The sequence below is a fragment of the Cupressus sempervirens genome, chromosome 9, assembly GCF_028749045.1.
Source record: "Cupressus sempervirens isolate cs-2001-9-10 chromosome 9, ASM2874904v1, whole genome shotgun sequence".
Taxonomy (NCBI): Eukaryota; Viridiplantae; Streptophyta; class Pinopsida; order Cupressales; family Cupressaceae; genus Cupressus; species Cupressus sempervirens.
Genome location: NC_143126.1, coordinates 452339266 through 452365072, shown reverse-complemented (window position 1 = coordinate 452365072; position 25807 = coordinate 452339266). Strand labels below are relative to the sequence as shown.

At 32.3% G+C, this 25807-nt stretch overlaps 1 protein-coding gene across 1 annotated transcript in view; it reads left to right on the top strand.

Annotated features, from left to right (window-relative positions):
• Positions 1-10763: 10763 nt before the first annotated feature.
• Positions 10764-25807, top strand: part of LOC149539268 (uncharacterized) — a 95334-nt gene continuing 80290 nt past the window's right edge. Inside the window, exons 1-4 of the mRNA XM_089800598.1 lie at positions 10764-11207; positions 12183-13127; positions 13314-13617; positions 13772-14051. Coding sequence (XP_089656724.1) covers positions 10910-11207; positions 12183-13127; positions 13314-13617; positions 13772-14051 — 1827 coding nt within the window. The 5' untranslated portion in view covers positions 10764-10909. The remainder of the gene's footprint in view (positions 11208-12182; positions 13128-13313; positions 13618-13771; positions 14052-25807) is intronic.

Below are 25807 nucleotides of genomic sequence, written 5' to 3'. Positions count from 1 at the left end.
GAATAATTATAATTTATTTTACTACATCTACAATTATTTATATTTCCTTTATCTCCATTTATTTAGATTTTTACCAACTTAAGCTTTTAATTTTAATTTCTAAAAAATGGATGATTTATATCTCCAAATATTATAATTAAAAAAAATATAATATTCTATTTATAATAAGATTTAAACTTTTGACATGTAGATGGTTGTCAAATTTAACCTAGAAGAATAAAAGCTAAGATTAACATGCTCATACCATCCCACTCCACCCAGTCTGCCATTGCAAAATGCCTATCGACATTAATTATTTTGAAGAGCTTAAGGAATTTTGGACCCAGTAACCATATTAATAAACATTTTAACCTCTTCGTGTCTACATCATTTTTTTGAGTCGTATAAAATCACCCAATGCATTTCCTATGGATGTTAGGGTTTCTATATGAAGAAATTCAACTGGAAGATATTTAATTTTAACCAATCTTGGAGATCATATGGGTTTATAAGCTTTTGGATTAAAATGCAGTTGCCAATCTAAACAATGAAAACTAAATCCTTTAAAAATTAAAGGTTATCCATAAATAATTTCATTTTTAAGTGATTCCTCTTTACAACTATTAATAAAAAATATCTTTGAGGGTTGATATACTTCCCTGGTTTAAAAAGATGTCGTTCTACCAATCTACAATATTATTATTTGACTAACTTGAGCCGCTCTAAATCACATAGAGTCCATATTTTTTGCAATTATCCCATCTAGAATTCATTATTTCTCTTGGAATGAAAAAAGTTGTATAACCCGTTCTTTCATTTCTCCATGTTGGTTTCATTTGCGGACTAGGTTATGTTCTATGGATTTTTGAATTCTCCAATTGACATATAGAGATGTTAGACTATTTTGTTTCTAAGAATTTTTCTTATTTTGTATTGTTGATTTTCAAATGTTTTTAGAGCAACTATGTTTATGGTTTTTTCTTCTTTTCTAAAGCCTCTATGATTTATTTTACCACCTGAAATATGTCTTTTTCCCAAAGGAATCAGATTTACCCCTATTGTTAGGGTAGGCTAAGTCATTGTCCTTCTTCCTAGAGGAATTTGGTTGGTCCTAATTAAGGGAGGTATAGTCATTGTTTTTCTCTGTTTGATGTCATTTCATATGGTTGTTTTAGACTTTACCATTTATCATCTTAAATCTTCTAATGAATTAGTTGAATAATTTTAGTCTCATCGAAACCATGTTTTACATCTTCACATTTTTTATTTTTTATTTTAGAAAAGAACAAAGCTATTAAAAATTATTTATTAATAATTTACAAACAAAAATATATTTATTTCCATCTTAACATTTTAATTTTACCTACCTTAATTTATTCTAAGTTCTATTTAGATTTATCTTTCTCAACCTTTTAAACAATATGTAAGTTAACTCAATTAAAGTTTTATATTTAAATTGTTATTAAATGTAATTATTTCTTTAATTATACTTGAAATATTCTTTTTGTCTCGAAAATTATTGCTTCTTTCATACATCGTCATATGTATTATAGAATAGCACAATGGTTAGTATTCTCGCACTAATTTTCTCTTTTAAGATTTTGTTGCTTTTGTTCCGTCATGAAATTCGGCTCATGTTCTTTTGCCCCTTAATCAATTTAGATTGTGGTATTATATATATCAAAGGATAATAATGAATTGGATGCGTGTCCATTAAACAAATGATCCTTTGAAAAGAGAGTATACTTGCAATTTGTTTTTAATCTATCTTTAAAAACATCACATTTGAAACAAATATGTTTTCAACTATTATTTTAATAGCAAAGATGCTTTTATGGCAATCTTAGTGCTAAAGCTATTTACCCTTGTTTATGAAGCTTAAGAATAAGCCTTCATTAAAAATGTACATTGAGCATTCGTTTGAAAATGATGCCACCCATTAATACAATACTAATACAGCCTATAATTAACCCAAAATTATAAGCAATTCCATTCTTAAAATCATTTTCTTTGGGCGACTTTCTTCTCACTCCATTGTAGCTTGTCAAATAATGGCCATAATGGTTTGTTTTATTGACACAATAAAGTGGAAAAATAAAAACCATGGTTAGTTCGTACATGTAGCATAATAACTTTTTTGGTGTGTTAGTTTTTAGTAGTTTAAAAAATATAATAAGATTCCTTATTGTCAATGGTGATCCAAAGTCTATTGATTTTTATTTTAATATATTTTTAGAGAATAGCTAAAAATCAACTTTCAAAATGGTGGTGTAGTTGATTAGACTATTCTTATAATCAACATTTCATATTATATTTTTTTTCCCTAGTTTTAGCATCGAATAATAATACAATGTATCTTATCAATTTTTATTTTTTTTTGATATTAAAGTAATTAAAATAAGAGGTTGGCCATTATAAAAAAGAAGTAAGAGTGGCAAAGCGACTAATTAACATTCACCACACACAAACAACAAGAAACACAACACAATGACAATATATTAACATATGCCATCCCTCAATATCAAAAACCCATCCCAATTTTCTTCAGATGTTTCTTATCAAGCTTGATTAAAAGTATATTATTGTTTTAAATAGAGTAGTCCAAAAGTCAATTTTAATAATGCTAGTAGTTGATTGAATTGCCCTATAAATCAACATTCTATTAGTATACTGTTTATTTTATATTTTCAAACCTTAATATACAATAATGATGTAATATATCTACCTAATTCTCTTTAGGTGTTGTCCATCAAGTATCATCAATCTTGATCAAAAGTCTATGGTTTTTGTTAGTCTCTTCTTTTTAAATAGAATAGTCAAAGAGTCAACTTTCAAAATGTTAATGTATTTGAACAATCGTAATAAACTTGACATTCTATCTACTCAATTCTCTTTAGATGTTGTTCATGTAGTATTATCAATTGTGATCAAAGGTCTATCATTTTTATTAATGTAGTCAAAAAATACCAACTTTCTCAATGTGACTATATTTGACCAAACGATCTTCATAAACTTTACATTCTATAATAAAATAGTATTTCTTTTTCCTAACAAATGAAATACAGTAATAATAGAATTTATCTACCGATTATTCTTTAAACAATATCAACCTACTAGTGTCATACCTAAGAAAATGTGAACAAATTCTTTAACTACCCTATTGACATTCCACTCTTCCTCATTTTTTTAATTCTTATATTTACTTCATTCATAATCATAAACAAAAATTGAATTCAAGTGCTCACCCTAACTACTTGGCAACATAATTACGTTGCTTTTTATGACATATATTTTGATTTAGTAATGGAAGTTCAAACATGGCAGTAGTGATTTGCACCTAGGATTAGTCTTAATGGGTGAGATGATTGAAAAACATGTAATGATCAGTTTAGGTGTTTGAAAAGACAAATGACCTGAATTGTAGCTAAGTAGAATGAATGGTGGGCGCACTTTGAAATTTATTGACCCCACAAGCAGAATATTGGTATCTGTTCCAATGTTCCCCTCAATTCAGCTTAACAGTCAACCATCAAACAAAACCTCTGCAATTGCACCTTTCTTCTTCATCGGGTGGAACAAAGGGAAAAGAAACAAGAATAGAGAAAAGTGATTCGATTCATGGGATAAATTTTGAGGGCGGTCCCATAACTTTTCAAATGGAAGCTCAAAGACGTCAAATAATGTCCATAGTTAAGGTTGGCTGTCAAATCATAGAATAGATGTTTAAACATATTATCTACATAATTGTCTTTGTTTTTCAAACGCAATGTGTTTTTATAGCAAAAGTGAATAGAAACAAACGCAATGTGTTTTTATAGCAAAAGTGAATAGAAGATTAGTTTATAAGGAAACATTCAAATAGGGTAATGGAGGGTGATGTAACTTTAAATGGTGGGATGTTTGTGTGTGGTAAATAGGTGTATAGGGGAAGACTTTGAGACTATGTTTCTGTTGTTCACCGCTTTCTTTGGGTTCGTGATGTGGATTTAACCACCTCTTTTATACTATAAGTTGAGTGGTTGTATTAGATATTGATAGATCAGTCTTTTGGTCTAGCGACATCATCATTCTAACAAGTGATATCAGAGCTTGGTCACCGGTTTGAATCCTCAGACCCTCAGCTAACATTGAGAGGGAGATTGTTGAAAATTTGTTCACTGCTCCCCTCAGAAATTGTGACAAGGGTTTAACCACCTCTTGTGTACTATAAGTTGAGTGGTTGTATCAAACATTGACAGATTAATGTTTTGACACAACGAAAACCCTATTCTAACAGTTTCATATATTGATTATATATTTTGTTCAAGTAATTTTTTAATTATTAATTTTAAAGAAATTATAAAATGATAATTAGTAGTTTATTAACAAATTTGACATGTATTTATATTATTCACTTTTATCTATAGTAGTTAGAATTTGTAGGCTTTGATCTTTGGGCATATAACAACTCTGACAACATGACAATTAAATTGTTATGCACATAAACAATTGAGTTAAGCAGCACATGGAATTAGCAATAACGATTACTAATATTGTTCTTCTATTTGATATAAGCCTTCTTGTGATATGGAAAAATGCATGAAAGAAAGAGGGAGTGAGTAAAGGCGATTGGTTTGAAGCAAATATTTTTAATCTTATTTATATTATATTGTTGTGGTTCTTGGCATTTTTTGTTTTGTTTTTGAGGTGATTAATTGATTTCTCATTTTTTAGATAGATAACTAGTATAAGAAGAATTTGGTTTTGCATACATGACACTTACATGATAGTTCTAAAAGAATAATAAAGCTTCTTAATTGGAAATTCAACTATACATTCTGGTTTTATTAACTATACTACTCCCTCACATTTGACCTTTTGTTATATTCTCGTTAATATGATTCTAATTCAATCGATATACTTTGAAATCTAAATTTAAGAAAATCCAATTCTCCTTTAACATAAACCATGTTCTGATGGAATGATGCCATCACTTACACCACATACTTTTTCCAAATTTTTTGTTGTTTTATTTGGCCATACTCATGGAGCTAAGTGTGCTCTCTAATTAGTTAGAAGTGGAGCCTTCTCATAAACTCTTGTTTCCCCATGTGGCTAATCTTCACCACTATGTGTATGCCTTCTTTCTTGAAGAAACTTCAACCAAAGATAAAGTTGATAGGCTAAGAGTTGACAATAGAACTTCTAATGAATTACTTCGAGCCTTACAAGTCAGAATTACTTCCCCCAAAAAATTAAAACCTTTAAGGCCCATTTGGTTCATGGAATTAGCAAAACTGGATTTTGTTTCATATCCAAAATTTGTCAAAATCTAGATTTATAATTCAAAATTAGGTTTCGGGAAAATAGTTGAACCCATTTGGTTCACCTGGAAGATGAGTGAGAAGATACATCTTCTAAATTTAGTTCTTGGAATTGGAATTGGAGTTAAATTTTTTAAAATAATTTTTTAATTTTAAATTTATTAAATTGAGATCAATAATTTCTTCGTCCAGGCCATCAAGGTAGGTGATCTTGTTTGTCAGAGATGGACTTTGGTAGTTTTGAATATTAACAACATTTTTCCATTCCTTAGAAGATTCTTCAATATTGATAGAGTTTTTGTCAAGAAGTCTGTTGTAAGATCATATAATTGGTTGTAGACATCCACAGTTTGGGCTTTCATGGACGATCCACCATAGTCATTTCAAATGGAGTTTGGAACTATTTGAGTTTTGTGTATGCTTATATTAAGGGAAAATTGAGTGATTTCTTAGACTTGTTCACAAAGATCTTGAATTTTTGAAGAGGACTAATTCACATGCATTATGATTGCAAGCCAAAATAATCACAATCAAAAGAAGATTCAAGACATGAGCCATTTTATGAAATTGGAAAGGGGAAACAATATAGTGTATCGCTCCACAACATGCATTATGTATTTGATTATCATATAAACTCTGCAACATCAATGTTGAAGTCAAGATTTTTTCAAATGAAAGCTTTTAGATACAAATAATTAGAGAAAAGATGTCACAAAGAACAAGACACTTTTGTAATAAATCTTAGATGTGTAAAACCTAATTGATAGAGTAATTTGTAGGCATTGCAAGTTAAAGGAAAGATTTCAGGATGAATAAGTCACTTGGTTTTTTGCTACAAAAGTGGGAAACATAATATTGCATGTGTTTTGAGAAAATTTTGGCAAAATTCTACTTAATGTGAACATCTATTCATGCAATGTTGAAAGAAAAATCAAGGCTCTTAAGATTGGGGGCTCACATACAAAAAAACCATAGCCACACTCTTTTAGACTTTATATGTGTGTGTCACAATAATCTATAAAGAATGCATGGGCCTAGTCCACACACATAGCAAGTTTGAATGATAGAATGGTAAAATGAATTAGGTTAGCAAAGCAATGTTGTTATTGGACTTGAAAAATGAATAGATTGCAGTTTTTTTCCAATGCTCAATAAAGTGGAATTGGAAGTCATTTTCCAATTCCAAATATCTCAATGGAAGAGTAGTGACCTGAATTTGAGGTAAAATTAGAAATTAGAAATTCTAATTCCATTTTTCCATTTTGGACACAAACGCCAAATTTGACAAACCCAGTATTAGCAAATGTCAATTTTGGTCAAATTCCAGGAACCAAACGGGCCCTTAAACTAGTCAATGCATTATATATATTTTTAAAGTCCTAAAAAGGATTTTGTGCAATATCATATGGAAGTGTTTAAAGTTTAGAATGAAAATGCTCAAAATGGGCATGGATTCCATCTTTTATTATCTCTCTATAATCTACGTTATGATACATGACAAACACTTTTATGAAGAGAACCTAAAGGAAATAGTTCTATGTAAGAAGAAGAATAATATTATTAGTTTTGATAGTTTCCTTGCAAATTGTATAGATTCTTTTGGGATGATGTTGGCTTATAATACAAAAACTTTGTCTTAAAGCCTTTTATATTCACTCTTTAGATTTTTTAATCAATAAAGAAAACGTGACATTTATTCTAAAAGTTAGAGGTCATGAGTTCATATGCAAGTAAAGATTTGTCACCTTATTGAATGACTCCTTTAAGATATTTTTTAAGACTAGTACCCTACAAATTAAAAATCTTTTACTAGTTATTTGATTTGAGTAGATTGATTTATCCAAAGTAATTATATAACTAATGAAGCCATTGTGATTTGAGAATGTGTAAAATGAGACATAAAATCTCTCTTGAAGTCATTGGTCATTAAGATTGAAATCATATGAAAAAAATAGTATCCTTTCATTCTAACAATGTGCTCAAAGATCTTGACTTTGATTGTAACTCTATTTAATCAGATTCAAATATTTTTTGCGGATGCTTATTCTTACCTTATAGTTATGACATCTACTTTGAACAATTGATTAATTAGCCAAGGTTACCCTTGTGTTCCTTATCTATATATGTTTTTATACTAAAGGGGTTGGCCATCTTCTTGCTAATTCTACTTTAGATTACAAAATAAAGGAAAACATATTTCAAATACTAACCATCAAAATTGATCAAGAATCACTTTGACAATAATATTTATGTACTTGAGGGCTAGGAAAATACTAAACAACATTTCGAGTGTATCAATACTTTCTACATAGTTGACGACTTTAGCATTCATTGAGGCAAAATAAATTTCTAAAAATAAATGTAGCTTGATCTTTTAGTTGGAAACATTTTGTCCATGGGAAGATCATTAAATCCTTTGGTTCCTCCTTTTCTTCTAAGTATACCAAGCTACATTGTCACAATGCTACTAACATTGTTGAGTGAAAGGTAATTATATTGGATTAACAAGTAATTAGTAGATAAAATTAAAATATGTTCTAAAGTCTTAGATATCAAATATCTATTATTCTTCTAAAGGAAAATAATTTCTTTTATGGAACACTTTCGTTCCATGATTTTAGTACACATAGTATTGAACAATTCTATTGAAGTGCCTCTATATATACATACACTAATCGGGTCAATATATAACTTATTATTGTATTATAAATGAATGAGATGATGTAATGAGAAAGAAGGTTATTGTGTTGGATTTTTTTAAATCCAAAAGGGCTTTCCTAGGTGCATTTTTACACATTGTGTATATGTTACTTGTCATTTTATAATAGCTTATATATTATATTAGTAATTGTCTTTTATAATTTTATTAGGGTATTATATTTTTCAAACACATTTTAAATGATAATCGAGGTAGTGTCATCACCATTATGTATAATTTTTTTATGTACTTTTGTAAGCACTAGTAGGAGTAGAAGTAGTATGTTATTCTCCATTTTGTCATCATACTCTTGAATAAGGTTATATGTGGCAATTTCTGCAACTTTTTATAATTTAGAGGCTTAGACTTCTAAATTGTCCCTCTAGTATTTATCCTTTTATATGATTAACTAGTATCAAACTATTTGGAAAGTATTTGTGGAGCCCAAAACTAGACATTCTATTTGGCATATGATAAAATAGGGTCTTCTTATAGGTACTTGCCTTCTTTTAGGGGTTTTCAATCCCATACATGCATTACAAGGCAAACAAAAAATCTACATCATTTCTAATTTTATGCCCATGCATATAGAATGCTTGGCAATGGACTCATGACTTCGATCAATGATTTTGCCTTGAAACTTCTACATGATAAAATGTATTACTTAGGTGATAACCCCAAGTTTCTAATTGATTTTTTAAACCATGACACAATTTTTGGATAGTAACTTAACTTTTTAATATACATGGAATGATGGAAATCTTATTATATTCAATAATTTTGAGACACACACAACCATTAGTGATATTTAATATGAAAATGTAGATATAAGTTCAAGCCAACAAAATGGATCTTGAATTCCAACAACTTTAGACCATCTAGATTGTTGTGGGAATGCTTATTGCTATGTTCTTAGAGCTCCACCCTCTTCACCCACTTATACCAAATCCTTGATCATTAAGAGACATGATGTGGTCACTCAGGTTCTTCTAGAAATTACTCTCATAGTTGATATAAATGTTTTACTTATCATTTATTTGGAAATCCTTTTGGTTGAACTTCATATAGTTGCCAGGGTAGGCAATAAGCACTTTTTGATATTTCTCAAAGGAATAGGTGGCCTCTTGTTGATCAAGGTAACTGTATTATTTAGATTGTCATTTCCTGGCAAAGAAATACTCAATTAGGTGTGCTAGATAAACCACAACTAGATGAACAATAATAAGAGGTTGTGAGGAAACCTTGATAATAGGGGTCCTCTTTTGTTGCCAACTTAATAGCTATTATTACATATTTTTCTTTATGTACTTGTTTTTGTTTATATAATACATGACTTATGTGATTATTTTCTTTCTAAAATCACGACCTTCTTATTATTTCCTTGATTGGAGGGCCATGTTGATACAAGTTTGGTGATCTAGTTACAAACTAGGCTAGTTTACATAGCTTTTGAAGCTCGATTTAATGCTTATAAATTTTATTTTTAAGGATCGATTATAATTTTTAGCCTTGACTCTAATGTATAACTCTATACCATCATAACAATGCATATCCTTCATTTTTAGTATTTGTTGCGCAACATTTTATTGGAGTGACTTGAGGATTTGATCTTTATATATCCTTTTGAGCATTTTGGAACTTAGCCTAACTCTTTGAACCAAAATTGTAAGCCTCAAGTCACCAAGCAATTATCTACTATTGATGACATTTATTATATACCATCTTTCAATCTTTTAGCAAGTATCAACAACTTGCCTATAAAGCCCCTAAAAGGTGTTTTGCTAACATCATGAGACAAGACCATTATTTAGAAAGCCCCTCATAGGTGTTAATCTACACCACAAATACATTTACTACATGCAAAATCTAAGGAAAAACTTTACTTGTAGGAATAGAGGACAATAATCTTCCAAATTGGTTTTATAAGACAATGTTTATGGGACATTGATTTTAGTTGTGTGCTACATTTGAATCTAGGATGCTTTTGTCATAAAAGTGACCCTAACCAAATTATTAGAATGATCTAGTGTATATTTAATCTCTTTGCTCCCAACATGTCAAAATAACACTTGATTTTGAGCTTTTCTTCAAAATACATTTTAGTTTGCCAAAATTTTATCATAAGATTGATCACAACAATAAATTAGGTCAATTAGATTCAACTGATTGTTAGTTGTGGTATGCTCTATCTTAATGGATGAGGAATGTTGTACTAGACACATGATAGTTGTGTGGGTCAAATGCAAGTACTAAAGGTGTGGAGATCCACAACTAACGAGCCAGAGTATAAGTTTTTAAATTTTGGACATGGAATCCCCAATCAATGAATCAAGTGTAGACTCCATAATTATAAGTGTGATGTTTTCAAATAATATTAATTTTAGTTTCATATAATTCAAATGATATATGATCACAATTTTGTATAATTTTATCAAACTCACTAATACCATAATCTCAACCTCATTCCTTATCTATTATATTTACCTAATTTTTTTACAAATTAATCCTCCAATTATAACCAATTAAATTACAATCCACCTCTATCCAGCCATTAAAAACCTAGATCTTATGGAAAAGAGTTGGAAAAAAGTCCACAGTCCCTCCTTCATAAGATTTAGGTTTATGGCTGGATGGACGTTTCCGTACAATTCGAAAAGGAGCATGTCAACCGGTCATGGAAGCCCTGGCAGATATGAAACAGTCGAAGTTATTGTTAATATTGACAGTTGACAGCACCGAACGAATAAAGTGATTTCTCCTCACGAGGTGGGAAAAATGGTGACAAGCGCATTTGAAAAAGAAATCATGACGGTAGTTTTAGCCTTTCGCTTTTTCTCTTTTCCGTTCTGTATACCACCTACTCAACCGCTGTGCATTGCTTTCGAAACCATATCAAAAACCAGTTCAATTGTTATGAGGGAAAACATCCATGGAAACTACAGTGGATGTGATTTTGGAATTTTTGCAGGCACACAATTTTAGCGATGCAGAGTCCGCTTTACGAGCGGAGCTGCTGGAAATGAAGGCTTTAACACCTCCTCCGCTTGTTGATGAACTTCCAAGATTGCCACCCGTTCGCCTTCAATTAACGGGAAACAATCGCAACGGGTTGGATTCTTGCATGGAGGAAAATTCTACTACAAGCTTCGATTCAGCCATATTTCTGAGCTTGGCTAATACTCCACAAGACTTTTTTCCACAGGATGTTCAACATGGATTTTGCACAGGTACTGGCACACCGTCTATTCTTATTTTCGTTTCAATGCAATTATCAGGTGGGATAAAATCATATTAAAAGCTTCCAATTCCTATGTAAGAATTGGTGAAAATACAGTTCTGTTTCATATTATGGAAATTTTATCATCTATGGCTGAAGGCGTAATAAAGATGGGATTCTGTTCCACTTTTGTGTAAGGAGTTTTAAAACCTTTAATTCTGAACATAATACATTTGCCTCATAACCAGCCTAATACTACTTTTTACGAAGTAATTCTGTTTTTCTTAAAGAATCTTTAATGTCTCGGGCTTTGTTGAGATTTCCGATGTGATGCTGTTAATAAAGTACTCCCTGTGGCTTTGTTGAATGAGTTGCTTTTATCACAATGACATCGAATTCTCTCGTCTATTGTTGTCGTTTCAAAATGGGTGAAATCGTTCGACCAAACTAGTTTACAGACTATAAATGACATCAAACAGTGCGAGTCCGATCTTCAATACTGTTAGTTAAAGCTAATTCTATCCCCTTCCAGTGTGGGAATCAAAGGGGATATATTTAGCTTGGGCTATTTTTTTCCTTTTCCAAACTTGGCTTGCTCAATAAGGAAATTATGGCAAAAAGTATTCCTCCCTAAAGGGCTGGAAGTCGAAATTGTAAGGAAAAGTGCAGTTCTACCCATAAAACAAATAATAAAAATAAAGATTGACATAAGAATTTGACCTATTTTGTAAGAATTATCCAATATATACTAGTTGTAATAGCAAATCCTATGTAAAAACCTCTAGATTCTCTGCTGCTGATATTTAAAAAAAAAAATCTAACTGGAGAATTCACCAACCATTACATGCTAAAATAATTCCGTTTCCTTTCAATTTCCCCGGTTTACAGCTTATATATAGATTTTTTTTTTATAGATCACTTCTGAAGGCAAGATGGTGACGATTGTTGGTCTCTGGGTGCTTATTTCATGCCTTCAATTTTTCAGGGTTGACATGCGGAAAGTCATCAACAAGTCAGGGAATGTCAGAAGATTCATCAGACCGACTATCAGGATTTTCAACGGCCCGTGATGGTGATTGTTTGAGTGAATCTGCAATTGATTATCCTAGCCAACATTGGGATTCTGATACATATGACAATGATGATGATCTCGGATACCACAGGCAGCCAATTGAAGATAAAGCATGGTTTTTGACCCACGAATTTGAACATCCTAGTGATGATGAGTTGGGAAACTTGCAGAATGGCTTTAGTTTAGATGAGAATCTTGGAAACCCAGATGAAGATATCAAATCTGTTGTGGAAGAAGAACTTCGTCTCCCTGCAGAGGAGATGAAGTTGAACAATCTGTGGAAAGAAAGATCACAGCGTGATAGTCTGACTATCCTTGAAAACAATAGTTTGCAGTTCCATAAGAGAGAGTTCACAAATTCAGAAGCTATAGAAATTTTAACGATGAGTGATCCCTTGGAGCATATGAACAAGGCAAAACAGGTGAAATTTAGTGATAAAGTTTTGGATGACTGTGGCAGAGGAAAATATCGTCACTCAACAGAACAGTATGGTACATTTTTAGCATCAGCAAGACCAGATAGTATATTAATCAGCAGTGGTGTGAGAGTTTCAGGAAATGAATGCATTGGAAAAGAAATTACCGGAGGTATAGAAAATCCAACAAGAGGAGAGTTAGATATTGAAGACTCGACACATGATTTATACTTTCAAAGCTCATGTTTTAATGAGTGTTTGTATGCATCTGGAATACAACACCTTATTTCAGAGAACACAACTGTAAGGCCTAGTGAAGATGGTGATATAAATCAACATGGAGACCATGCATGTCATAGAAAGTCATCAAAGCAATTTTTGGAATTGCAACTAACCAGGCAAGATTTGCATGAACCATTGGTCGAACAAGATTCAAATACAAGTAAGAGAAATATTCACTTTTTGTTAATTGAGCTAATCATATACATTTAAGTTTCTTTGAAGTATTTTTGAGTCTTGACAAACCCTTCAGAATCATAAAGAATGCAGATTTCCGCTGTAAATACTGAATAATTTTGATGAGATTGATGAGCCAAACACTGATACTTCAACTTCTGTTTGGGTATAGCCAATCAGAAATGCAAGGGTGATGAGTCTCCAAGCAGCAGCAGTGCAAGTAGCAAAGAAGCTCTCAGTATGGGTCTTTTTGAACATTCAAATATGTCTTCTGAGAGCACAGATCACCATCTTTGCATGGAAGCAAAAGGGGAAGGCGAAGTGGAAGAGGATTTACCTAAAGATTTAGCCTATGAAGAATTTGTAGTTGATGAGGAAGAGGAAGTAGAAACTATGCAAGATCAAATTCAGAACACAGAAAGCGAAGAAGAAGAATACGAAGAATTTGATCTGACAATTATACATAGGAAAAACAGGTCTGGCAGTTTATTTTTTACTGTGTTAATTAAAAGATGTAAAAGTCTTTATTGCTGTTTAATGGAAACACAGAGTGTATCTGCACGTTATTTGTTAAACAAATCAATATTCCTAATCTTTTAATAATCTTCTCTTTTGGTAATATAATTACAGGACTGGGTTTGAAGAGGATAAAGATCTTTCTGTTGTGATTGGTTCTATCATAGCTGGTCGTTATCATGTGAGTGAATACCTGGGGTCAGCTGCATTCAGTAAAGCCATACAGGCACATGATTTGCACAGTGGAATAGATGTTTGCATGAAAATAATAAAAAACAATAAGGATTTTTTTGACCAGAGCCTGGACGAGATTAAAGTTCTTAAATATGTCAATAAACATGATCCTGCAGACAAATACCACATACTGCGTCTATATGATTATTTCTACCACAGAGTAAGCTTCTTTTGAGACCTCTTTATGTTTATGTTTCCCTAAGTGATTGAGTTATGTATTATTGTATTGTGGGTAATCAATTATTTTAAAATACGTATAATAAATGTGAGGTATACTTAGAGCGAAAAATGGAATCATTATTTGGACTTTGGTGATAGAAGAAATTCTTATGACATTTTCTGCTGAACAATGAAAAAATACTACTTGTACCGAGCCACACCAATGACCTTGATGAGCACAATACCTGAATGGACAGTAACGCATAAAACATAATATTTTTAACATGGTGTTTGGAGCGCCTATGTAGTCTGGAAATTTGTAATGTGGCTCAAATCAGTTGGGAAACAACTTTTTTGAAAGGAAAGGACACAATCCCAATGGAATTCAAGAACAGGACTATCGGAATCAGTTACATCATGTGATAACCTTTGGCTTTGGCTGATTATATGCACTCAGTCACAACTAAATGCTTTCTTATTACTCAGACCTCTTATGAAACAGAGAATTGAACAGTTAAATTGAGTGTGGCTGCTGTTAATGTAGTAGACAGATTAATCACTTCTCAAAGATCTGATCATGCTCCTTTCATGTTGCCATTGTTGATGTTTGGTAGCTTCTGTCAGATAAAACCTATATATAATTATATATGAGATATAATTTATATATATAAGTTTAATATTATGAGAGAAATTTATATATATATAACAATGATTAAATGCTTATTAATTATTAATTAACGAATAGACATGTCCCATGAATGAGACATATCTCTTCATGGCTCACTTTCAATTTAAATAAGAGGTCACTGCCATTTGGAAAACACATACCAAACATTATGGCAGTGCTATTACATTTGCAGTGATCCTCAGAAAAACAACATGGTATCAGAGCCATAATACAAGTGTATGATATGATCTGATCAAATGCTATAGAAGGTTGATTTGAAGAGAAAAGTTTGGGAGGAATAATTAGATACAGACAATGTGACATTGAAAGAGGACAATGCCTTCCCACCTTCAAAAAAAAAAAATGTACATCTTTTATGAATATCGGAGACTGTGTTGTAGATTTGAAATAGCAGACCAAGCTATTGTATGGTCTTTTTTATCCTACAGTTCTAGATGACATTAGCTTCTAGAGAATGCAATATATTTCTGCAAATTAATAAACCCTTAGCAGATTCATAGAGCATCTGGTTGTATAGAGGTCGAAGCTTTTGTGGCTTGCCTACAACTGTGATTCATGTGAGCAGTCTATTAGTGCTTTCATCAGCCTAGATCTGCAGTATTTGAAAGTCCCTCAATTAAAATAAATAAAAAATAGGCGAGTTCTAGGAGATATGTGGGACATGTTGTGATATCAATCTCTGCATATGTCATCCTTGCATACGCAATCTGCATTGATTCTGTATTATTCTTGGTAGCAAGGATTGTGATTGGCCTCCTAGCATCTATTTCTAGTATGTTGCCATGTAATGTTAATTTCATGTTGATTACAATTGCAGCTTTCATTAATCTTCGAGGGTGTTATAAAAAATCGAAGCATATAAGGATCATTTCAAAATTGTGGGACAAATAGTAATATGAAGATATTATTGTTGCTGCTGCTTTAAATTTTATTCTTCATAATTTTGTGGGCCGACTTTAACAGTATTGGAGAAATATTCTTGTGTTCTTTGGGAGCATATTGAAATGAATGAGAAAGAATCTAAGCAGATGGAATATATTTTCTGTGAAAGATTTTTTTTTTTTTTTTTAAAGACTGCAGGAATCGGTGCAACACGGCCCCCCTTTAAACTGCAGTGCGCCTGATAAACTTTTTTAACGTGACCGGTAGCGCTGGCGCGACACGCCCACCGGTAACACGAAGACGGGGGAGACTAGAACCCGTGACCAACCCCCTACAACAGGGAAGATTTAGCCAACCGAGCTAGGGCCCTCGCCCTTTTTCTGTGAAAGATTATCTTATGAGGATTTCAAAGATTATTAAGGAGAAGCGGTTATAAATAGAGGAGCAAACAAAGCAGATCTAAGGGGAACTCAAAATACTGTGAATGCCCACTAAGATAGAAAGCTGTTGCACATCGGTGCCTGGATAAGGAATCGTCACCTGTAGGCGCAAGTTTGAAGTCGATAGGGGATGTAAAGTTGGTCAAATATTAAGATAGGTTTTTTCACGTTGATTAGAGGGATCTTGTGCATATCAGGAAGCCTGAATCATTAGATATAATTGAATATGATGCATTGGTGGTCCCAATAAGAGTAAAGGGAATATTGAACAACACAGGTGGTTTTCATTTAATAAAAGAAAAGGTAAGGAAGCCGCGATAAGATAGGGGTTCCGTTTTACCAACCAATAAGGAGGAAGGAAGCAAAAGAAAATCGATCCAATATAGGAATACATGATTAAGCAACAATACATAAATAAGGTATGTTCTCTATGATATTATTATTTAATAATATATATTTTATTTGAGGTTCCTCTACATTATTAAGTCAATGAATATATAATATGCTTTGTATTGAATATTGTGAAATATGCATTCATATATATACATTTATTCAAAATGATACTTGATAATTCAATATAATGTTTGCCAACCATAAAGAAATCCATTATGAGAATATAAAAGGTAAGGATGAAGTATAGTTATATTTTGACTTCTATACATTATTAAGTCAATGAATATATAATATGCTTTGTATTGAATATTGTGAAATATGCATTCATATATATACATTTATTCAAATTAAGTCAATGAATATATAATATGCTTTGTATTGAATATTGTGAAATATGCATTCATATATATACATTTATTCAAAATGATACTTGATAATTCAATATAATGTTTGCCAACCATAAAGAAATCCATTATGAGAATATAAAAGGTAAGGATGAAGTATAGTTATATTTTGACTTCTATACATCACTATGTATTATGTTATGTTATAATCATTTATGTTGTTAGTAATTAGGCATGAGTTAAATTACTAACTTCTTATTTGTATATGTACTATAAGAATTATTTGCCTTGATCTTTTCCGAGGATGTTCTTGTAGTAAAAAGAGGGGGTCTTACACTTCTTCAAAGGTAAAGAAGCTAAGAAGATTGATGTAGAGAGGGAGTTTGACACATCCATCTGAAGGAGCAGACAGAGGATATAATTTAGTCAACCTTCGGTGATCTTGACTATATTGATTCAGAGGGATGTTGTGATGGATTCTCCAATGATCAATAGATCGTAGTAGTCAAGAGGACTGTGATTCATGATATACCTCATGACTAGGTGATTTTTAATGGGGCTACCCCTTGTGTACATCATGAGGAAGTGACGACTTCCAAATGATATCACTCATATTTGTAGAAGTTATTGAAAGGTGACGATCTGACAATAACTTGATCTTCTATTATGATGGATAACTTATGATATCTATGTAGATCATGATAGATTATACTTTGCTTAGTGGATGTTTATATGGTAAGCATTATGAGAATGCATTTATACATACCTTATAAACTTTTTTGAGTGCATGGTGAATGTTATTGAGATTCTAGAAGGCCATTACATAGAGTACTTGGTGAATATCACATGTCTTGATGTTCTGGAAGGCCATTACTCATACATTACTTGGTGAATATCACACATCTTGATGTTCTGGGAGGCTATTACTTATAGTATTTGGTGAATAAATTTCATTCTGTAAGGCCATTACTCAAAGAATATTGTTGATATTTTGGGGGCCAATACTCACAATATCATATGTGATATCAAAACTTTTAGAGTACTTGGTGTATATTAAATGTCAATAGTCTAGGAGACCAAGACTCATGATATCAAAATGGTGGATTTCTTATGATCCAAGCTACCCTTAATCTTGCTAAGTTGATATTACTTTGAGCTAATGCATGCGTTTATCCTCCCTAGCTAAGAGGGAGTGTTGATGTTTGGTAGTTTCTCTTGGATAAACCTATATATAATTATATATGAGATATAATTTATATACATATAAGTTTATTATAATGAGAGAAATTAATATATATTATATATAACAATGATTACATGTTTATTAATTATTTAATTAACGAATAGACATGTCCATGGGACATGTCTCTTCATGGCTCACTCTCCATTTAAATAAGAGGTCACTGCCATTTTGAAAACACATACCAAACATTATGGTAGTTCTATTACATTTGTAGTGAACCTCAGAAAAACAACAGCCATATGTTGATGTAAACACAACTCTTTGTCCAGGTGGGTCTAATTGGTGTAAATATTTGTCTATTTGGTGTGATCTGTGACCAAATCTAAAATTTTCTGCTCCACCACATTTTGAAAGTAAAGTCTGAACACATGGTGAGGTGATGGTTTGCTCTTTGGCGGAGCAATTAAGTGGCCTTTAGTTCAGGTGGTGGCTGGCTTGCTTATTGGATTTGTTTGCCTTGTTAAGCTAAATTCCTCCTACGATACATGTCCTAGTTTCCTTGTGCAAGGAATTGGCTGTTAATGTAACTAACAAGTAATGCTTGTAGATTAGTCCTAGTTGAACCTTTATGCAGTTATAGAAATATCCAATGCAGTCTCTGTCTGCAGATCTAGAGAGAGCTCAATTGAGGTCATGTATATGCCTATATAGCTTGCTTCTAGTTCAAGTCCAAGTATGTAGACATGGAGCTATATGATGTAATAAGTGTTAATTTTCAAGATCGTTTTTTGCAAACGTAATAACACTGCCATCATATTGGTATGTTCCAAATGTAGTTTTGAATGACTTATAAATATGAGAGGAGACATGCCTCATGAAGAGACATGTCTCTATGGTTAATCATCATTAGATAATATATTAACAATATTATATATATAACCATATTTGTAATATATAGATATATAAATTATATATAATATTATATATATAATATAATAAAATATATGTAGAACTACATGTAAGAGTATTTGTCTAAATGATGATTTACCAGTGACCGTAAAAGAATTCTCTCCAGGTCAATTCAATCTGACTGAAGCTACAACCTTAACACTCCCTCTTAGCGAGGGAGGATTGTTATAAAACGTATTATGCTCTCAAGCATATGGAGAGATTCATGTCAATATGATATTCCTAGAAAGATAAGAGTTATTTGATTTCCGACACACTCCAGGGCAATACTAAATGTAGTCTATTAGATAACAATCTTGATCTTAGAGACATCAAATTAGTCTCCAATATCACGATCTCCGACACACTCTAGTACATCAACTTAACACAGCCTATCGTGATACGTTAGTTATCATGATCTCTGACACATTCTAGGACAACAAGTTAGTGAAGTCTATCATGATAATAGATCAAGAACACAATAACAACTAATATAGTATTATGATCTCTGACACATTCCGAGACGCAACTTAATGTACTCTATCATGACACATTCGTTATCATGATATTCGACACTTTGGGACATCAACTTAATTAAGTCAATCATGATAACAGGTCAAGCTATTGTTAAGATCGTCTCCTTATAATAATGATCATACACAAACATCAATGAAAGATCATCACCTCTCATGATGTTCTCCAACAGAATCATTTAGTAATTCACATGATATCCACCATGAACCAAGTCAGAGGGTGGATCCAGCATAGCTTCTCCTAGAGGGTGGAACAAGGGTTTTAACCTCAAACTTCTCTCATAGAGAAGAATGCATTACGAAGAATCTCACTTCAAACTTTTCTTTCGTGGAGAAGAAATCTTTAACAAGGAATTGCACCTTGAAATTCTCCCTTTGAACAAAAGATCCCGGCAAGTTGGATCCTCTAGCTACTTCCTTAGAGGCTCTCTTTGTCCAAGGATGCTTGTGATAATCTGCTAGACTCCTTCTGAATTTGATATCAATCTTCTGACTTTTTGGTGACAAATTGTTACTTCCTCATGATGTATGCAGGGGCAGGCCCATCAAACTCATGCAGTCACACACATGTATTTTTAGACTCCCTCTGAATATCAATCTCCAAAGCTTCTACATTGCCTTTGAAGAAGTTTTAAACTTCCTCTTAATGGAAGAATACTTATAATCTCAATCATTAAGAATATTCGCTTCAAGAGCCTCACTTGATCTAGCCTAATCATCATATGACTAATGAATTCTAGACCACAACTTCATTGGAGCTACTGTCATGTAAGATTGAGTCTGCACAATATATGGTAGCATGTGTAAAGAGCCAACCTTCTTTTCTTGCAAGAACATCCTCAGACATAACAGAAAAGATCAAGGCAAATAACTCTTAGCATGTATAGAATTATAAATAGGAGAGAAACTATAATGAGTAGATAAATGTAAAAGATAAGAACACTTATCTGCACATGAGTATCCATAGACATTTGAGAATGGAACATCTCATTTCCAAAGATGGTTCAAGTGGGAATGAAACATTGGTTATGATTATTCTCACCCACAATGTAAAATTCCCACTCATTCCATTTTATAGAGTCAGAACATTTACATTTCTTCCAATTTGTTTTAGGAATGAGCATGTAATCCATTTGTGATCCTAGTGTATATGGACATAATTGTTTCCATCCCTGTGGTGAAACATATTTAACTAGATCATATATTTCCCATCTCATCTGCATTGGTCATTGTCAAGCCAACATACTTTGATGTGGTGAATAAATATGGAGTAGTTCCTTATAACCACACATGAATCAAGTCCAAGTTTGATTAAATCTGTATGAACCTCCTTGCCACAATGCTGCTCAAGGAAGGAATCTGAATAAGGGTGTGGTACTTCAAAAGCCCTTCACAAATACATGATCCTATATCAATGACTAGAAGCACATCCCCCTTTCCTAAAATTTTATGGCAACATTATGCATATTCCTTTCTTCTTGTTTGCAGTTTACTCGTAAAAAAAGTTCTCATTGCCCTTTAGTAACTAGAAAGGGAGCGCTCATTTCTCAACATAGACACCCACAAGTCCGGATGTTATCTTCAATGTAATAGGGATGTTGTAATATATGAAGAATTTCTCTAGTACCACTATTACCACTTCTTTGTTATTTTGTCAATGTTGGAATGTCAATTCAAACTTTGTCCATGCCTAAGTGGCAGGGGTTGGTCCTCACGATTCCTTCACAAGGCCAATCACTCAAGGTTAGCATCTTTTCCCTTCAACAAAGATAACTTTGGATGGCAACCCAGATCATCAGCTCTGGATGGAATTAACACAAATCCATGAGAATTTAATATTTGTCATCTCATTAACAGTAGCTGATCACACCTAGCTCAAGCAGCAACACTTCCTTTTGTTGAATTATCAACCCTTTGATTTTCTCTCAATACACAAAATAGTAACACGAACTATCATGTTCATTCTGATGCTGAGATGCCTGATAAATTAATCTCAAAATATATCCTTGGAGGCCCATTGCATTGCTTATAACAACAATAGTAAGGCATGTACATCATCTGTGACATAACTTGCAGCCTCAACAAAAACTTTGATCATTTGATCAATATACATAGTTTACTTGGGGCGCATTTTTTTTTTGGTTTCTTTTTGCAAATCTTGGCAGTCACCTTTAAATTTGGGGTCACTTACTTCCAAGTACTCAAGAACATTTCTTTTGTGAAAGGTCAATGACAAGAACAAATACAAGCACTAGAGCTCTTGATTTCAATCAATCAGATTTCCAAAGTAAAATACTTTTACAATAATGAGCATGCAGATGTGTCTATCCCATGCTGTAGCCTCTCTATGTTCGCCTTTACAAGAGCAATGTCTTATCAATGCTCATTATTAGGCTTTTCCTAATATGTTAACTAATTTTGTGGTGGTGATTATTATTGAACATTCTCAATTTTGTAATTATATTTATCAAAATAGATATTTTCAATCTATTTGATATTATTGAACACCATGATGTGGAATAGTTGCTTAATTTTGAATATTCGCCCCTCTTTTTCAATGTCAACTCATTTATGTGGGGGGTCCAACGATATTACACAAGTCCCCATATATGTTTGCCAAATAATATATATGCCACACCTTTCTGCATTCTATATTTCTCCCAGTCATTTGATCAATGCCCCATGTAATTCACTTTGTTCATGTGATTTCTTTGTTCTTTTTATGTTGTTCAACAGTGTTCCTTTCTTCCTTTGACTACACATGTGTATATCGATCACTTGCGTATGCTCACTGTTTAAGCCTCAACTCCTCATACTGTGTTCTTCGACAATTGCAATATATGTAATAAGTTGTGAACTCATTCCCCTGCAAGACAATATCTGCCACTATCTTAGTAAGAGGAGTTGACATGTTATGAGTATATCCCCCTTCATATGCGCTTCTTTCATGATGGGAGATATATAAATGAGTCCAATATCATGTGGATGGACGATGTTGTTACCCTCCCATTCATTTTGTTTTAGTGCCTAAACTTAGTCAAGATGATTACTATATGATGAATTGCAGTTGACATCGTGTAATCATTGTGCCTTAGTCTTCAACTAATTTAGTTTGTATATCAAAATGCATGTTGAATGTCCCCGGTTATCTGTGGTGATTTCTTCTATCCATTTTGTGTCATTGTCTTAGTTTGAACTTTGATTGTATAAAGTGATCTATATAATGATTTCTTTCTTTCAATGTAGTAACCTGACTGACTCACACTACTGTAATGTTGGATAAGATTGTTTTGTTTTGAAATGTTTTGCAATCTTGTGTTTTTTCAAAATATATAAATGTTTTGGTGTATATCAAATACTGGAATATGCAAGTAAATAACTCACAACTAATAATGCCAAATATTGAATTCTAAACAATCTTGCAATTAATGACTTGCAAATTTATTGCTTCACAAATTGAAAATTACAATTGAATATAAGGGAAACTTGAAATGTTTGATATAATTCCAATTTGCAGCAGACTGACACATTCCACCTTCCACCTTGAGCTTTAAATGACACCAATCACAACCTGTATAAGAAAGACCCACATCCTTTAGGGGTCACCAACAATGCCAACAATGCCTCCAATACTAGAGCCCTTTAAATGCCTAGATAATGACAGTAAAACCAACTATTACAGTTATTACTTCATTTTCAAAGGAAGACAGTTAATTCAGTTACGTTCATGTGAATGAGATTTAATAGTAACAATTACTTAATCGGAAAACTCATAACTAACATCTGAAAATACCATCAATAAATTTACTATGAAAATTAAAATCTACATACCATGGAATTCGAAACCAAAATCAATCTAGGGTTGCTTCTACAAACACCCAGGTTAGTCCACAAATACCACTATATCAAAATCAAATGATGATTATCATCAAATACCACTATATCAATTAGGCCATCACATACCATTGTATCAATTAAGGCATCAATTAGCACTGTATCATTTAGGGCTTCAGATACCACTGTATCATTTAGGGCATCAGATACCACTGTATCATTCCTTTCCTTTCGATTGCTTAATTGTGGCAATAACATAAGATTAGATGATATGCTCATAATCATTACTCTTATAAATGAAAGATTGCAATAACAATCCATTAGATAAATCTCTCTCTCTCAAATAAATATATTCCTCGCTCAGTTAGAAGATCAACCGATCTAACTAGTTGCCAATTATATTGACGATAAGAGTTGCTTTTATTTAAAGAAATAATTGTAACGATGATATAACTCAATTAATCTTATCTTCTACTCGAATATACATCATAAAAGTAAAAATACCTATTTTCGACAATTGTTTGAATTGCTCATCTTTATTTGATGGACGCTCGACATCTTGTGGAGAGGGAAAACATTGTCAGGGGCTTAACCACCCAACCTCGGACCATAACTTATCCCCGCACAATCTCTAACGAGAAAGGCCCTCCCTACCCGAAATGGACAGGGAACATCTTGCCATCCATTGAGCATCCTGGTATCCAATCACACCACTCGACTTGACAGTAGGAGAATACACTAAACATGACCATGCATGAGCTATTAAATGATTCCTTTTAAAAATGATAAACATTGTTATGTCATATTTGATTTTGTTTCATGTTATTGCTGATTCCTTTCTCTCACCTCTTCACCCTTTTCCTTGGCTATATAGTCGGGTAGGTCCCAGGTGTTTGAATCTCAGAGCAGCCCGCTCTTTCTATTGATCTTTAACTTATAAAAGAATATTATATGTTTCTAGTTATCACAAACTGTGACTTGAAAGAATATGTTCTTCAAAACTAGTAGAAATATCATTGATTCTGATTTTCGAATTTTATATTTAAATCATGATTTTATTGCATCTTCAATAACTCTTTCTCAAGAGGTTCTATTCGATGATTGTATCTACAATTTAGCTGTCATGGAAATCGGAAACCAATAAGAAATGATAAGATGTATATTGCTATGCTTGGAACATGATTGAATATATGCTTCTAGCTATTCACAATCTGTGATTTGAGAGATTATATTCTTTAAAATTTGCAGGATTAAATATCATCTGATTCCAAAGTCTTTTGGCAAAGATAACTTATCATTCCATATTATGGACACTTCACTATGCTTATTGGTAAGCAACTCCCTAGAGTTATTTAGTTATAAATGAGGATAATCTACCACTGTAGATATAGAAATCGATTTGTAATAAAAATATTGGAATAATATTAATTGGAAATGATTAACATATGACCTGATATAAATTCGAATCTATCTGAAGTCTTGCAAACCAATTGGTAATCTGCTCTTTTGCAGTTGCTTGTAGATGCAACTTCAGTGTATAAAATATTTAATTCCTTAGTGAGAAAAGAGCATATATGGCAGAGTAATAGAATGGCGCTGCTATGAATTGGGAAAAGGTTTCAATGTTCTTGCAGGTACTCGATATATATGAAGCAGAGTATCAATGGTAAAATGGAGCCGCAATAAGCAAGGAAAGAATGTGTTAATAAAAGGAAAAGAAACAGGAATGTGCTCTTGCCTTCTTGTCTCACCCGACTCAAGATATAAAAAGCTTTAAAGAGACTCCTTGGCTTCCGTAACTTAAAGAATATTTAACAAATAAGAATGCCAAGTGTTTAATCGGTTACAAACAAGGAAAATAATAAAAGATGGAAAAAGAGTTGGAAGGTTATAATTCGAATATTATTCTAATTTATATTTATATATGTACATATAAATATATAAGTGAGATGACATCGTTTTATTATAAGAAAACAATATAATGGTGCCACTTCATTTATATATATATATATATATATATATATATATATGGTGAAAGATCATTTTAAATCCTTTGAGGTACATTTTATAATTCAAATAAATTATTTTATGTTTTAAATTATTTATTTAATAGCTCATGCGGTTCCATCGATTGTATGTTGATGTTCAAGTTGCTAGGTCCTCAACCCATTTGCCTAGTGATGGTGATGCTCCTGTGTCCAATTCTTTTTTGACAATGCTTCCACTCTTTCGATGTGCTTTCTAGAAGGAAATTCTCCCCAGTTAAATCATATTTCCATAACAAGTTATTTAATCATAACATTCATAACGGCTAACTGCCTATTCAATTTCATAAATTCGTGATAAATAATAATGACGACTAACCACCTACTATTTTGCAGGTTTATAACAAATTTAACTGTCAACTGACTTCATGTGAACCACAATGGCTATATTTTAAATTAGGTCAAAAATTGGGATGTAACACAATCAATTTCTAGATGCCTAGATTTGTGATTGCAGCAGTTTGGGA